Source organism: Catharus ustulatus, chromosome 26 (genome assembly GCF_009819885.2).
Source record: "Catharus ustulatus isolate bCatUst1 chromosome 26, bCatUst1.pri.v2, whole genome shotgun sequence".
Taxonomy (NCBI): domain Eukaryota; kingdom Metazoa; phylum Chordata; class Aves; order Passeriformes; family Turdidae; genus Catharus; species Catharus ustulatus.
Genome location: NC_046246.1, coordinates 7496948 through 7512135, shown reverse-complemented (window position 1 = coordinate 7512135; position 15188 = coordinate 7496948). Strand labels below are relative to the sequence as shown.

General features: G+C 51.8%; 1 protein-coding gene across 1 annotated transcript; it reads right to left on the bottom strand.

Annotated features, from left to right (window-relative positions):
- Nucleotides 1–247: 247 nt before the first annotated feature.
- On the bottom strand, nt 248–14188 carry FAM76A (family with sequence similarity 76 member A). The gene is made up of 9 exons (XM_033080580.1): nt 14067–14188; nt 12906–12970; nt 12069–12123; nt 11398–11550; nt 10376–10533; nt 9890–9976; nt 3658–3793; nt 3096–3197; nt 248–2146 (listed from the first exon to the last, which is right to left on the bottom strand). The coding sequence occupies exons 1-9, from the start codon at nt 14145–14147 to the stop codon at nt 2060–2062; spliced, it is 924 nt and encodes a 307-aa protein (XP_032936471.1). The 5' UTR covers nt 14148–14188; the 3' UTR covers nt 248–2059.
- Between the last annotated feature and the right edge of the window lie 1000 nt (nt 14189–15188).

Genomic DNA, 15188 nt, shown 5'->3' with positions numbered 1-15188 from the left:
AGATACAGCCGGATGGGTCCTGGAAGCTGGATGTAACCAAGTAACCAGGATCCTAGCAACAGCCTTGATGGGAGGATTTAAAGATAGGAAAAAAAAGTAGGAGCAGAGCAAACAATGGGAAAACACTGTCTCCTTCCCCTAACTCCCAACCCTAGAGCAGGAGATAAATCAGCTCCAGGCAGGGAGAAGTACTTTGGTTGGTTTGGGTTTTTTCCCTTTTCAAAGCAAACAAAGTATCAGCCACAGATGAGGATTTTTTTAAACCACTTTTACAGGTGTCATTTGTACAAATCAAAGCGTCCCTTGAAAATCTCATTATTACAAACATACAAAGAAACGATGTTGGTGCTACAAATCAGCTACGCGACGGCAGGAGCAATTTATCACGATTAAAAACCCAACTGAACAGTATTTACAGGGCCTTTCTCCCTCTTTTTATTTCTGCATGTTGAGGGAAGGAAAAAAAAGCAAAGCCCACAGTTAAAAAACTCCCACCAATGCACTTCATTTTCTAAAAGTATAAAATTGGGTGAGTTTTTCCAGCTGTCACACTCAGGCAAAGTGTAACAATTTCTGGTTTTGCTTGTTTTCACATCAAAATTCTCTTAGAAAAACCAAAAACAAACACATGGCAGTGTTCAATGAAACGTGCTCCTTCCATGCCAGAAGCCAACATCATCCCAAGAAAGTGCCTTTGAGTAAAATCAACTTTAGTAACAAATAAGAAACAAAAGGATGAAAAAAAGTAATCACAAGCTCTAGTTAAAAGCTTCATCAAAGCCCTGATGGAGCAGCCGCCCTGCAGCAAAAGCATGAGTTCTCTTACCTACCTTCAGCCCCTGCTCGGGGGTCTCCAAGCCCTGAGATGTTTCTCCACTCCCTGTCTGGAGTTCGGGATGTTGAGGAGCTCCTGCCAGCCTGCAGCTGAGTGGTGCTCCCCCTCCAAGTGCTTTTTGTCCACCACCATCACCCCAAAAGAGGTGCCTGGGGGGACCCACCCCGGCTGGTCTGGCTGTAAGGGTCAGTGGCTGTTTCGGGGCAGCACATCCCTGGTACAGGGAACTCTCATAGCCCTTTGATCCTGCTGGTTTGGAATCAGCAGTGAGAAAAATCCCTGGAGTGCCCCAAAAACACTCCCTGGAGTGCCCCAAAAACACTCCCTGGCTCGGGTCGCTGCCTGAGTAAGTGCTTTCCTGGAGCCAGCCTGGCCCCTGCATCTGGAAGGGGCAGGGAAAGGGGGAAGAGAGGGAATATCCGAGCCTTGAACTCTCTCTGTGTAAAGAAATGGAGGAAGAGACACTTGATCGCACCAAGCTGCAGAAATCATCAGAATCCCAGAGGTCACCGTGTAACCAGGGCACTGGGAGGGGGAATTCTGGGTGGGTTGGGGGCTGTATCATTCCACTTTGGCTCCCAACCCAAAAGCTCTGATCAGAAAAACAAGGAAACACAAAACCAGGCAGTTTGGTTTGCCAAGTTGACAGAGAAAAGAAGAAAAAAACAAAACAAAACACAAAAATCTTCCAAGATAAATACATGGCCCCCATTTTGGAAGCATCTTCAAAAAGCTGGATCGACTGTTTTCAGCAGTGGCACAACCTTCCAGGAACATCTGTTGGGCTGGTGAGTTCTCAGCTCTTTTTTGAAGAAGGAACAGTTCAAGGAAAAAAGATCCAGCTCCCACCACATGCAGCTCCCACTGATCTGCAGAACAACTGGCCATGGCAATTCCCTCACAGCAGCAGGCTGCGAACCAGCAAGGAGCCACTAATGCAGCAGGTTCCTATTTGCTCATGGAAAGGGCTGGCAGTGGTAGCAACTGGTTAGGAAAAGGTTTCTTCCAGAAAACAGTACTTCAGGGGGGATTTGGGGACCTGTCCCCACGGATCACACCGGCCACACTCAGGCATGCTGTCGGAAGGTAACACGCACCAGGAATCCCAGGGAGTCCCCAGCAGTGGGACAGTGACAACACAGAGCTTTGGGCTCCCAGCGATCCAGCAGGGCTCCCAGGCTCCTCGGCTAATGCTGGCCAAAGCTCCCAGGCTGGGGGGAGGCTTTAAGGGGAGGTTATTGCTCCTGACTTCTCAGGCTTTTTGCCTTTTGACAAGGCAGCTGCTTGCTTCAGGAGTTCTCTGTTCTTGGCCTGGAAACAGGGAAAATGGGTATTTAGTGGCATGGATCATCATTAGCTCTTGGGATCCCCGTGCAGAAGCTGCTGACATCCCACACACAGGTGGCAAAGGGGACAGAAGGACGTGCCCTGTGAAGGGATTCCCACAGGCACCAGCACTCTGACAGCAGCTGGAGGCCCCACACCTGCCTTCCCCTGGATACTTCCCCAGAGCGGCTGTAGATGGAGGAGGGGCTGTTTCCTCAGGGGCAACAGAAGCCTTTTGTCTCATCCCCTCCCACCTCTCATTGCTGGGGCTTTAGATCTTTATATACCCAGAGTAATTAAAGGGTGCAAAGTTCATTTCTGTGCCTGATTTCTTCCCCTTTGACCTCATCCCTTCGGTGGCTCAAGCTATTCATGCTGATAGTCTGCTGTGTTTCCACAGCCATGACAAGAATCCTGCCCTCCCTGCTTCCATCAGCTCAGGGACTTCTTTATTTGGACTAGAGATACAGGGCTAAAAAAACTGCCAATTGTTCCTTTGTTCTCTCTGGTTACTGCTCACACAAATCACAGGGAGGTGATTTAGAGGTTCAGGGAGCTGACAAAGGCTCTGCAGACTGGAGAAACAGGTTCAAACCTGATTTTGGCAATAAATAAAATGAGTTTGATGGTTCCTGTCTAGTCCATAAGGGACACAACACATCACTTTACAGCACAGTAAGTGTGAACCTGAGTGGGGAGCAGCAAGGTAGGTGTAAGTGGTGGCTGGGATGCAATGCAGAGCTGAGGAGGGGCTTGCCTGGCAGCACAGAGGCTGCAGGACAGGGCTGAGCAGCATTAGCAGATCTGTGTGCACGAGCTCATGGGGTGTTCTGATCAGGAGTGTCCTCAGTCCCTCCTGGACACAGCTCAGGAATGTCCTCGGTCACTCCTGGTTACAACACAGCTCAGCAAAGTCAACAAAAACTGCTGTCACCTGTAACTGCTCCATGACCTCCTTGTGTGTCTTCTCCATCTGGTTCATCTTTGCCCTCATCTGTGACTCTTGATACTGCAGGTCAGCTTTCAGCTCTGTGATCTGTGCAGAAACCAGGAAGGAGCAGGTGAGCTGCAAGCAACATCTGCCCTCCCCACAGAGCCCCCTGCCACGGAAAGTGCCTCTACAGAAGGTGTGTGAGACTGGCTGAGGTCACAGACAAGCTGGCAGTGCTGGGGGACTGCAGTGAGAGCAGAACTGTGTCACTGAGAGCACAGAGCAACAGCAAGGGCCAGCACTGCATTTCTCCAAGCAGCAGCATGTTCATTCCCAGCCTTGCCCACACACAGAGGTCTCCAAGCGGTCAGGAAATGACCCTTTATGAAATGTAATCCTCTGGGTGGGTCCAGAGAGCCTCCTTGGCTCTGGAAGGGAGGCAGCCTGGAAACAGCCAGGCATGTTAACTCCAGGATAAAAAACCAGGCTGTGTCAGAATGTGAACTGTGAGAACATACCAGCCCCCCAGTCAGCCGGCTGGGGGGAAGCAAGCCAAGGACTGTACCTTCTTCTCCTTCTCCAAAATCATCTGATCCTTCTGGTGAAGCATCTTTTTTAAAGTAGCCACTTCCTCCTTCAGCTGGGCAATGATGACAAAGTGATCAGTGCCAGGGGAGTCCAGGGCGAGGTCTGGAGAAAAACTGCAGCAAAGAACAGGGAGAGGCTCTCATCAAATCCCTCCTCTCCACTGAGGCAGGGATACTCCCACAGATGCACTCAAAGGAGAATGGAATAATTTCATGATCATTCATGATCCTTTTTCAAACCAAAGAGTAGAAGGCAGCAATCAGAGAGATAATTAAACTTTATGTATCCCTTTGGAAATCTCTGCTCACAAGCAGTCCTTGGATGCACTGCAAAACTTCCCACTGAATGTAAACAAATATTCTGGCAAGGAGGGAACATGAAAGAGAAATAAATAACCTCCAAGTTCAACAAACAGAGCAAAGGGAAACAGCTACATTGTCCTGAACAAGGAAAAGGGGTAAAAAATATACTGGACCTTGTAATATGGTTCTGCCACGATAAAGCGATTTAGGGAGAAGCTTCATTATTTCAGAGCAGGAAAAACTCTCCAACACATCACCTGTACACCACCAGGTACTCTAAGCAACCATCAGCAGAGCTATCTGTGCCTGAGTCACTGCTGCACTGGTAAATCACAAACCTCCCCACAGTGCAGTGCCCCAGGCAGGCACATGCAGCCCTGTGCTACAGGAACTGCCAGATCAGAAGATACAACAAGCTGCAGCCACAAGGCCCAGGGAGCCCAGCTGATTTTTCCCTGCTTTCTGTTCCATCCCTAAAGCTGATTTTTATCTCCTTGTGATAAGTGAACAGCACACTCCTGAAACTGCTGTACAAAAACTGATCAGTAGTAAGACAACTGAGCTTCACCTACAGGATGACTTCAAGTCTGGTTGTTACCAGATAAATAAACTGTCAGGGTCACCCAAAGCCTGACTTTCTTAAAAAAAGCCTCCAGAGTAGGTCAAATGTCATCTCTAAAGCTGGGAGTTGCAGCAGAGTGGGGAAGGCATGGCCTCAACCCAAAATTCTGCCTCTTTCAAGGATGTTTCCACCTCTGAGCTTCCAGGCCCCAGCCTGCACCCTAAGGCAGTGAGTACGTGCTGCTCACTTCACACGGGGATCTCCTCTAGCACCTGGAAATGATCCATTTTCTAATTAAAAGCACTACAGTCTGCTTGGACAGCACTCATTAGTAAGGATGTGGCAGGGGAGAAGGCTTGCTCCCCGCTGTGCTGGGGACCTACAGAGAGAAACTAAGCAGAGGCAGCTTCCCAGATCTGAGAGTCAGAGGATGGCCCTGAGGCACTGGGAGAGAGAACCTGCCAGAGGAAAACAGAACTGAGGGCCTGCAGGAGACAGCCCGCAGCAGAAGAGCCCTGCATGGCTAAAACATGCTGACAGCAGAGTCCAGCCTGAGATGTGGCAGCTCTCTGGGCACTCTGGATCCAGCTCCGTGCTAGGCAGAGATGTTCACACCCACACACTAGCACAGAACAGCTCCATTTTAAATCTTTCCCAATAGTTTTCCCAAGTGGAGGCTGTGAAAGATGATGGTGGGTGCTCCAGCGCCTTCCTGTGTGCAAGCACTTTATTAACAGCAGCTTTAATTGCCCACTCAGTGCAAATATGCTGGGGAGGAGAGAAAGAAGGAAAAACAAAACAACAACAACAAAACAAACCCAACAGCCTCCACAGAGAAAAGAAAGGCTTCCTACTGATTCCCTCTGGCTGAAAACAGCCCCTTGATACACCATTCCTTTGCCCAGGCAGGCTTCCCTCCTGCCGTGCCCTGGGCTGATAAAGAGTGCCAGGAGACTCCACATTCCCCTGAGCAGCTCCAGCAGGAAAAATTCCCTGCCTGGCAGCTGCTGCTGCCCAGCACACTGCGAAGGCAGAGAGGGGAGAGCCAGCCCTGCCACCCCGTGGGGACAAGGAAGGGACAGGATGGTCACAGCCTGGCACAGAGTGCCTGTCCCTGGGGCTCTGCATCCACCGGTGGGGAACCTGAGACCTCCTGCTGGAGGGGTATAAAATACCAGACAGGTATTTCCTGTCCAGTTGCTGCAAAACGCCCCTTCAAATGTGTTAAGGTGCTAAATAAAGAAGCAGATATTTCTTTCCTCTTCTTTTGTATTTTTGGAAAGACTGACAAGATGGTAATGAAAGGTTTCTCTCTTTAACCTCATGTTAGAAAAGCAGCCTGAGACTCCAAAATTCGAAGGAAAACTGCCAAACACAAGTCAGTCCTTTCCTTTAACAAACAAGATCAAGAATTAAAACAACCATCCAAAAAAAAAAAAACCAAAAAAAAGCCATTTCTTCTACAAATAAACTAAATAAACTCAAGACCCAGCCCCTTGAGATAGGTCAGGGGGACATGAGCTCTCCATGTTTGAACAGCCTAAAATGCACACTGCTAATTAAAGGGAAATGATGAGCTCCTGCTGTTTTCAGCAGAGACAGAGGACAAAAATGGAGCTGTTCCCAAGGCACCTGCCTCTCTCTATTGACTGGAACAGAAACCAAATTGACTGCCTTAAACTCCACACCTGTTAAATGGCAGAAATTAGGCAAAGCAAATGCCAAGCTTAAAGATTTTGCTATTCAAGTCAGGCTGGCATGAAGAGGCACAGATCAGGCACTAAACCAGCTTACACATTTCACTTTAGACAAAAAACACCTGCAGAGCTGCCTCCAGCTCGGGGCCACCAGCATCAGGAGGATGTGGAGCTGCTGGAATGAGCCCAGATGGGGCCACAGAGATGTTCCAAGAGCTGGAACCCCTCTGCTCTGAACCCAGGCTGGGAGAGCTGAAGGTGTTCAGCCTGGAGAAGTGAAAGATCTGGGGAAACCTCAGAGCCCATTCCAGGGCCTAAAGAGGCTCCTGGAGAGCTGGAGAAGGACTTGGGACAAGAGCCTGAAGCGCCAGGACAAGGTGGAATGGCTTCAAACTGCCAGAGGGCAGGGCTGGATGGGATATTCGGAAGGAATTCTTCCCTGTGAGGGTGGGCAGCCCTGGCACAGGTGCCCAGAGAAGCTGTGGCTGTCCCATCCCTGGAAGTGTCCAAGGCCAGGCTGGACAGGGCTTGGAGCAGCCTGGGATAGTGGAAGATGTTCCTGCCCATGGCAGAGGGGCAGAATGAGATGGGCTTTAGGGCCCCTTCCAACCCAAACCACTCTGGGATTGTATGAAAACATCCTCTGCTCAGAGCAGTACAGCCCAAATCACAGAGCTTTAAACTGTGCCAGGACTTTCCTATGCAAATAAGAATCTTTTCACAAAATGAACTTCGCTGCTGAGCATCCTGAGGCACCGCTGCCCTCCCCCTGCCAGCAGTGCTGTCACTGCCTGGTGCTACAAGCACAGTTTAGCACCTTGTCTGCAGTGACAGGAGAAGGGACCGCAGTGTGCTCATCTGCAGTCTGCAGCAGAACGACACTTGGCCAGCACTGGCACAAGAGCATGGGGACACCGACACTGCCCCAGCCAGGACCAGCACAGCTCCAGGGGCTGGAGGTGAAGCTGGCATGCTGGGCACCACAAGACCAAGGGGCACTGGCAGCACAGAAGGATTAATAAGGCAGGTCTGCTGCAAGATGTGCTGCGAGTCACTGGGAGAGAAAACTGCTCCCAGTGCAGCAGCAACAGAGCTGTTTGCTCCTCCCAGAACTCACCCAGAACAAACCATCCAGCACCACCCTTTAAATGACTGCTGGAGATCACCCTGTGCACATATCATAGCCACTGTCAGCAACAACCACTGAAATACGTGAACAAAAACACAGAGGGAATTCAGTACAACACAGTACAGGAATTTCTACCACATCCAAGAAGCAGCAGTAATTTCAGATAAGCTGGCTGAAGGTGCTGCCAAGGTCTGCTGAGCTCAAACATGCCCAAACTCTGCCCAGCTGAGACGACACCAGAGGTTTGGCTGGAGCCAGGAGCCAGGGTACAGGAAGCTGGGGCTGATCTCAGCAGGGAGGAGGTGCTGGCTGTGTCACTTTACTCCAGACTCTGCTCCTGCAAACACCCTTGTGCTGCAGCAGACCTTAACTGCATGCTCAGGCTGTGCCCCAGACACCAAGGTGACTCTGGGAAGGACACTCTGATAGTTGTGTAAAAGGGGAGGGATTTGAGGGTTCACCTCATGAAAAAACCCTCAGCAAACCTACCTTGCAAACCTACACTTAAGGACCCCCCATTTCTATTCCACTCAAGACATGCAGCCATTTGTCTATTTAAGGCAGCTGCAGCTTGCCTTTTCTGCTGCACGTTGCTGAAGCTCTCTAGTTGCTAAATTTGCACTTGGTTTGTTACTGGAACTCATCAGAAAAAGCCTGTGGCAAGGCCTACAGCCTTGACAGGAGCCAGACTGACAATATCTGACATGAGAGCAAAAGGCAGGCCCTTGTTTCCTTCAGTACATGCTCTTGTTTTCCAAACAAATAGCTGACCAACCCAGAGCACAGGACATTCTGCTTTTTGGGTATTTTCAAGCCAGCAGGGTTGTTACAATGAGTTGTGCGATCTCAGCCCAGGATTTAATGAGGAGATAAAAACAGCTGGTGCTGTCCTACAGCCCAGAGCAGCCACCTCTCCAGAGGGAAAGCTCTGCACCCGGACAGGCTGCACCAGTTCCACCAGGGCCCTGTTTCCATTCTCTCCTCTGGTTCCACCAGCACTGAAGGCAGGCAACTCAATTCTTACCCCTCTGCACTCAGCCACGGCTCCTAAGTAACAATTAATCCTTAAATTGTTCCAGCTTTTAACTGAAAATGCTGTTCAGATGATAAAATGTCTTTCAGACCACTCCATGGGAGCCACTGCCCTGTAAAATTATTAAAGTTCTATTTCAGAGAATCATAGAATCCCAGAATGGTTTGGGTTGGAAGGGACTTTAAAGCTCCTCTTGTTCTGCCCCCTGCCATGGGCAGGGTCACCTTCCACCAGATGAGGCTGCCCCAAGCCCCATCCAGCCTGGCCATGAACACTCCCAGGGATGGGGCATTTCCCATGGGAGTATTTTACAGTGACAAGGTATCAACAGGATCTACAGGAGAGATCTGTGATCTCAGAGATGTTGAAGGCAGGCAGTGATTGATGAATTACCAGTGGCTTTAACAAACCCTTCGGCACTAACTATGCTCTGGTCCATGCTCCCAAATCCCTGCTGTTCAGAAAGAGATCCACTGAGAGGGAGAGTTCCCGTGTATGAGGCAGGTCCCAGGGAGGGAGGGGAGAAAACAATAGGTGATCTCACTTCAGGATGTCAATGCCTTGAGCAACAGGACAATGGTGGGCCCCGAGAGTCTGTTGGGAAGCAGCCCACTGCGCCAACGTGGACGGGGCCCTCTGGATAAGGGGGCAAAGCATCTCGGGAGAGGAAGGAACGCTGAGAATCAGAGAGGAAAGGCAGGAATGAAAATATGCATGTACAAGATCATAAAAACACAAATCCACCTCAATCTCCTGTTTCTGCTAGTGACCCCCATTCCGCTGTACAGGCAGCTGGCATCAACATGATCCAGCATCAAGTGTGACAGCAGAATGGGGTCGGATGCTTCCCTAGAATCAGAAAACCATGGAATGGTTTGGGCTGGAGTGAATCTTAAAGAGCATCTTGTTCCATCCCCCTGCCATGGGAAAGGACACCTTCCACTAGACAAAGTTGCTGCATGACCCATCCAACCTGGCCTGGAACACCTCCAGGATGGGGAGTCCACCACCTTTCAAGCAAAGCTGTCTGATTGCTTGTCTCTCCCCAAAAGGCTTGAGGGGACATGGGAAGTGGGTCTGAATCTTCTCCTGTCCTCTGAGGCTCTCCCTGCAGATCAGTGTGACACATCTTAAAGCACAAAACCTGCAGACCTCACCAGCCCTTCTCTCCCTGTGACTGCAGGAGGGACAAGGAAGTTGGTCTGGCTGCAGTTTTCCTGACTGTTGGGGAGTTCAGCCAACCATCACCTCTATCCTGCTCCATCCAAGCAGGTACAGGTGCTCAGTATTCTTTTCCTCTTCAAATCTGTATCTAGATTCCAGGTGGCACTGGCTCTGCCAGGTTCTAGGGCAGCTCCTCGAGGTCTCAAAGCCCAAGGCCCCTGCTCTAGCATAAGAGTTTCCTGATATTCACGCACAACTCTGTCTTATATAAACTCAGCAAACAAAACCACCCACCCACAATTTCCCCATGTAACAGGCTCACCTGTCACCATTGGCAGATATGGCATCAAACTTGGCTTTCTTCTTTGGGATTTCGTTCTGAATGGAAGACGTGGATAAGGTTTTCTGGCTAGAAAAAGGAGGAAATTGTATGTCAGAACCTGAATGACTTTCAGACTAAGACAGAGAGGCAGATAAATATTCCCACCCACTTTGATCCTGTTAAAACAGTATTTCCCAGTGCTACAATGATAAAAAAATCATTCCTTGAAGAGTAGCTGGAGACTAAAAATAAATAGAAAACAATGAGTCAGAGCAGCATGTAGGTGAAGAACTCCTGCTTAAAATCTGCATTTTCATCATTACATTTTACAAATGCAACTTTGCTTTCATAGTGTACAAGTTCAGTAAGCTGGATCACTAAAAGCATTAAGGCTGGACCAGCACAGTGAGGTTTGCAAAAAAGCAAAGTGTGACTCAGCCAGATCCTGCTGACCTCAGACCCTGCCCAAACCCCTCCCCAGGTCACCTGTTATAGTGGCTGCCAGTGCTGAGCCGACTGAACTGCTCCTTCTCCTGCAGGCTGGCCCGGGAAGAGCTGCTCAGGTGTTTGCACTGCTCTTTGGTCTTCTGCAGGACTCGCTTGTAGGACAGCGTGCACAACCAGCACAGCAGCTTCCCATCCACCTGGCACGGGAGACAGAAACAAGTTTTGGTCTTTCTTCCTGCTCACCAAGCAAGTACAGGAAAGACAAGAACCACTTTCAAGCTTAGGGTCACACATGAACAAGCAGGGACCCAAAAAGAACCCTGTGAATGGACAGGCAGTCACTGCAGACGGAAACAGCAAGGGTGTCGCTCCAGGAGGCTCAGCAGGGCACCGGTTATCCGAGATTATCCGCGCACAGGTTCCACACAATAGGTGTTAACAGTGCCTCCTACAGAGCACTCAGGGTGTACAGAAGCAGGGAAGGGGTTTCCTGGTGGAGGTGTGACACCTGTAGCTCCTCAGGCTATAGAACAAATACCATTCCCCACCCCTCTCCCAGACAGCACCTCACACTTCATTCAGAGGTCTCTGCTCCTCTGCCAGATTCAAGAGATCCTTCTAGAAGATCTGGCAGAGGCACGTAGGGGTTCAAAGATTAAACAGCTCTAAACCAGAGCAAAGCTCAGCTCTAGAAAAACACTTAATAACCAAGAAACGTGGATCATGGAATGGTTTGGGTGGGAAGGGACCTTAAAGCTCATCCCACCCCACCCCTGCCATGGCAGGGACACCTCCACTGTCCCAGGCTGCTCCAAGCCCCGTCCAGCCTGGCCTTGGACACTGCCAGGGCTGGGGCAGCCACAGCTGCTGTGGGCACTCTGTGCCAGGGCCTGCCCACCCTCACAGGGAAGAATTTCTTCCCAAGATCCCATCGGTCCCTGCCCTCTGGCGGGGGGAAGCCTTGTCCTGTCAGAAATACTGCAGAGGATTAAAGAAAATGGACAGAGGATCATGTGATCAGCCCTTTTACCTTTTCAGCCTTCTTTTACCCCAATACTGACCTTCTTCCTGTCATCCTTGCGGTCGAACGCACACTGCTGCTTGCACTGCTCACACGAGTGAGGAGGGCCATACTTCTTCTCTGAGTTGGTGCAGCGCTGGCATTTGTTTCCAATAAACGCTGCTATGATGTTGCAGTACTGGCAGGGTTTTGGCTTTAAAAAATAAGAGCAACTGTTACAGCCTACAGTGTACAATACCACACTGCTCATTCCCATTCTCCCCAGCATTTCAAACCTTTATTTATTTCCTTATTCTATGCAGAGTGCAATGCTGATCCAGGAGACAAAACTCCATTTGGATCCCTGGTCTCCAGCTAAGTCTATTTAGGCATGACACTCAGACCAAGTGCTGTGAAATCTTTAGAAAAATGTCTAATGCCAAAACAGAACCAATCAAAATCTCTACTTCAGATTTCAGACAAGCAGGAAATAAAGATTTATCACTGCTTCCTGCAGCAATCTCAGTCTGTGTAAGCACAGTCTTGTTTCTACGATGTAAAGTTAATTTTTGTGCTAAAAGAAGAGAAAAAGTCAAAGATTCACACTTGAGTGACCCACATTATTGATCAGTCATGCTCTTATAGCTGAGCCAGTCTGTAAACTGCTCTGGTATTTCAGCAGGATAAAGACAAGAGGGATGAAAGGAAGAGAGGCTGAGCCTGTGCACTTACTGTGCCATAGAGCTTCACGTTCTGAGCACACTTCTTGCATATCGTGTTGGTTTTGCTGTTGAGAAGGACAGATCATTCTGTTAACACATTCCAACAGAAAATGAAACCTCTGTGTTTAGGATGCCTGGTTCGGATCCCAGCCTCCCCCCGGCTGTGTCTCTGGTGATGAGGCTGGATTCAGCTCCTCCAGGGACTCAGATACCAAAGTGCTCTTCCTGTCCCCATCTGGCTGAGGATAAATGGCCAAAAAGTGGCATTACCAGGAGGCATCTTTTAACCAGGGCATCCCCAGATGACGCCAGGTTTTTGTCCATACAAACACAGAACTTGATCACTGACTAATTGGCAGCATGAGTGATTCAGCATCAGGGAGGTGACAGGAGAGGCCACAGGTGTATTTGTCCAACAAACACAGGAAGGAACACCTCACACAACGGCCACACACAGCTCTGGGCTCACCAATCCTCCCTCTGACACCTACACAACTTGTCAAAATGCAAAAAGACAAGAGCCCAGCTAAAGGACACGCAGCAGAAAATTAGTACCAGACATAAGGTAAGAGGAAAACTCGTGGGAAGATGCACCCAGATCATTGCCTGGAAGATGCAGCTGAGCTCTGACTGAAAAAATACCCCAAACAAGAGGTGTAATCCAAGTGCACTACAGACACTCCAGCTCGCCCAGCAGACCTTGGAGGTGGCCAAATGTCCCCCCAAGTCTTCCACTACAACAATCTACAGGTAAAGCTCAGTCAGTGAAGGTGTGGAAGCATTCCAGTTCCCAGGGTGTGATAGTTCTACACAGAACCTGGATCTCCCCAGTTCAGCAAGCATTTACCTTTCCTGCTGGAATTCAGTCCTGCAGTAAGTGCATTTAACAATGGGATGAGCAATCCGGCACTCCTGCAACAACACAAGTGTTCCATGAGGTGCAGTGCTGCTCCCTAAATCCCAGATCTCCTGCTGCCCTCCACTCCCACCACATCTCCACACTTGCAAACACTTCCTCCCTGCACAGTCATGCTGAGAGGAGAGGAAGGGAGATGGGAATGGCATGTGTCACAGGTGAGCCAGGCATGAGCTGAGAGCACCAGCAGGGCTCATCTGTGCCCCACACCCACGGAGCAGGGTCACGGGGCGGCCCTGGCTCCCAGGGCAGGAACACTCAGCTCTGCCTCAGGTATTCACCAGTTTCCTGTACATCTGGCTGCGCTCTCCTCTCACCCCAGCTTCCCCAGATTCCCCTGAGTTCACCTCTGTCCCAGCCTCAGTGACCCCAGGTTACTCCAGGTCCTGCCTCAGGTTCCTGATTTCATCCCCTATTTGATCTTGTTCTTCCCCACCCCTTCACACCGTCTCCAAATCCCACCTGACTCTTTCCAAGGCACCACCAGACCTCGACGTCCCCAGATCCTCCCAGACCTTTGCTCAGGAACAGCTCCCACCTCCCCTCTATCCCCCACAACAACCCCACGAATTCCACTCCTACAGCCTCCAAACACCCCCAGCACCTCCGAACTGCCTCCAGTGCCCTCAGGTCCCCTAAACACACAGCTCCCCTACACAGCCCTTCAGCACATTCCCCTCACAGCCCCAGGCTTTGGCCCCAGCGCCTCAAACCTCCCCACGGCTCCCGGCCCTCATCCCCACCCTCCCACTGCGCACCCCCACAGCCCAAACAGACACCTCAAGGCCATAAACACTCCCAGGATCTCCCCACAAACAGCTCCCCAGTTATCCTCAGACCCTCTAAGAGCCCCCAGACCCCTTAAAAAACACTCCCTTGCTTGCCCTCCCTCAAAAACAATGCTCCAGGAGGCCCTTTACCCCTGAGTCCTCTCCCAAATCCCCTCACAGATCACCCCCCATTTATCTCACAGCCCCTTTCAGACTCCTCCCCCATCGGCCTCCTCCCAGATTAGCCCCACAAGCTCCCTCACAGGCCTTCCCCTGTGAGGGGCCAAGCCCCCCGCAGCCCGCCCCCAGCCCTCTCCTGGACCTTGCAGAGCTGCTGGCCCTGGCTGAGCGCCTCGAAGGGGAAGCGCTGGTGGCACTTGGTGCAGGCGTACAGCGCCGCCATCCCGCCGCCCCGCTGACAGGCGCGGCCCGCCCGCCCCGCCGGCCCGCGCGGCACCGCCCCCGCCGCCGCCCATTGGCCGCGCGACGCATCAGTCACGCCGCGGCCGCGTTTCATTGGTCGCTGCGCCGTCACTCACGGGGGCGCGGCGCCGCGCCGCGGAAGCGCAACGTCACGGGGGGCGCGGTGACGTCACCGCTCGGTCCCGCGTGACGCGACGCGCGGGGGGACATCGCGCGAGATCTCGTGATGAGAAAGGGGCGGGGCGTGGGAAAAGGAACTGGGCGGGGCTGGACAGGGCCGGACATGGGCGGGGCTGGACAGAACTGGACATGGGCGGGGCTGGACAGGGCCGGACATGGGCGGGGCTGGACAGGGCCGGACATGGGCGGGGCTGGACAGAGCTGGACATGGGCTGGACAGAACTGGACATGGGCGGGGCTGGACAGGGAACTGGACAGGGAACTGGACAGAGATGGACATGGGCGGGGAACTGGACAGGGCTGGACAGGGCCGGACATGGGCGGGGCTGGACAGAACTGGGCATGGGCGGGGAACGGGAATTGGACAGGGCTGGACAGAGCTGGACAGGGAACTGGACAGAGCTGGACAGGGCCGGACATGGGCGGGGCTGGACAGGGAACTGGACAGGGATGGACAGGGCTGGACATGGGCGGGGCTGGACAGGGAACTGGACAGGGCTGGACAGAGCTGGACATGGGCGGGGCTGGACAGGGAACTGAACAGGGCTGGACAGGGCTGGACAGAGCTGGACATGGGCGGGGAACGGGAAATGGACAGGGCTGGACAGAGCTGGACAGGGCCGGACATGGGCGGGGAACGGGAACTGGACAGGGCCGGACATGGGCGGGGCTGGACAGGGAACTGGACAGGGCTGGACAGGGCTGGACAGAGCTGGACATGGGCGGGGAACGGGAACTGGACAGGGCCGGACATGGGCGGGGCTGGACAGGGAACTGGACAGGGCTGGACATGGGCTGGACATGGGCGGGGAACTGGACAGGGCTGGACATGGGCAGGGAA

Coding starts and splice junctions, on each gene's coding strand:
- FAM76A (XM_033080580.1), bottom strand. CDS start 14,147: ATGGCGGCGCTGTACGCCTGCACCAAGTGCCACCAGCGCTTCCCCTTC. Junction 12,124..12,905: donor ACTGAATTCCAGCAGGAAAG/GTAAATGCTTGC, acceptor CCTTCTCAACAG/CAAAACCAACACGATATGCA. Junction 9,977..10,375: donor ACTGGCAGCCACTATAACAG/GTGACCTGGGGA, acceptor TCCTTTTTCTAG/CCAGAAAACCTTATCCACGT.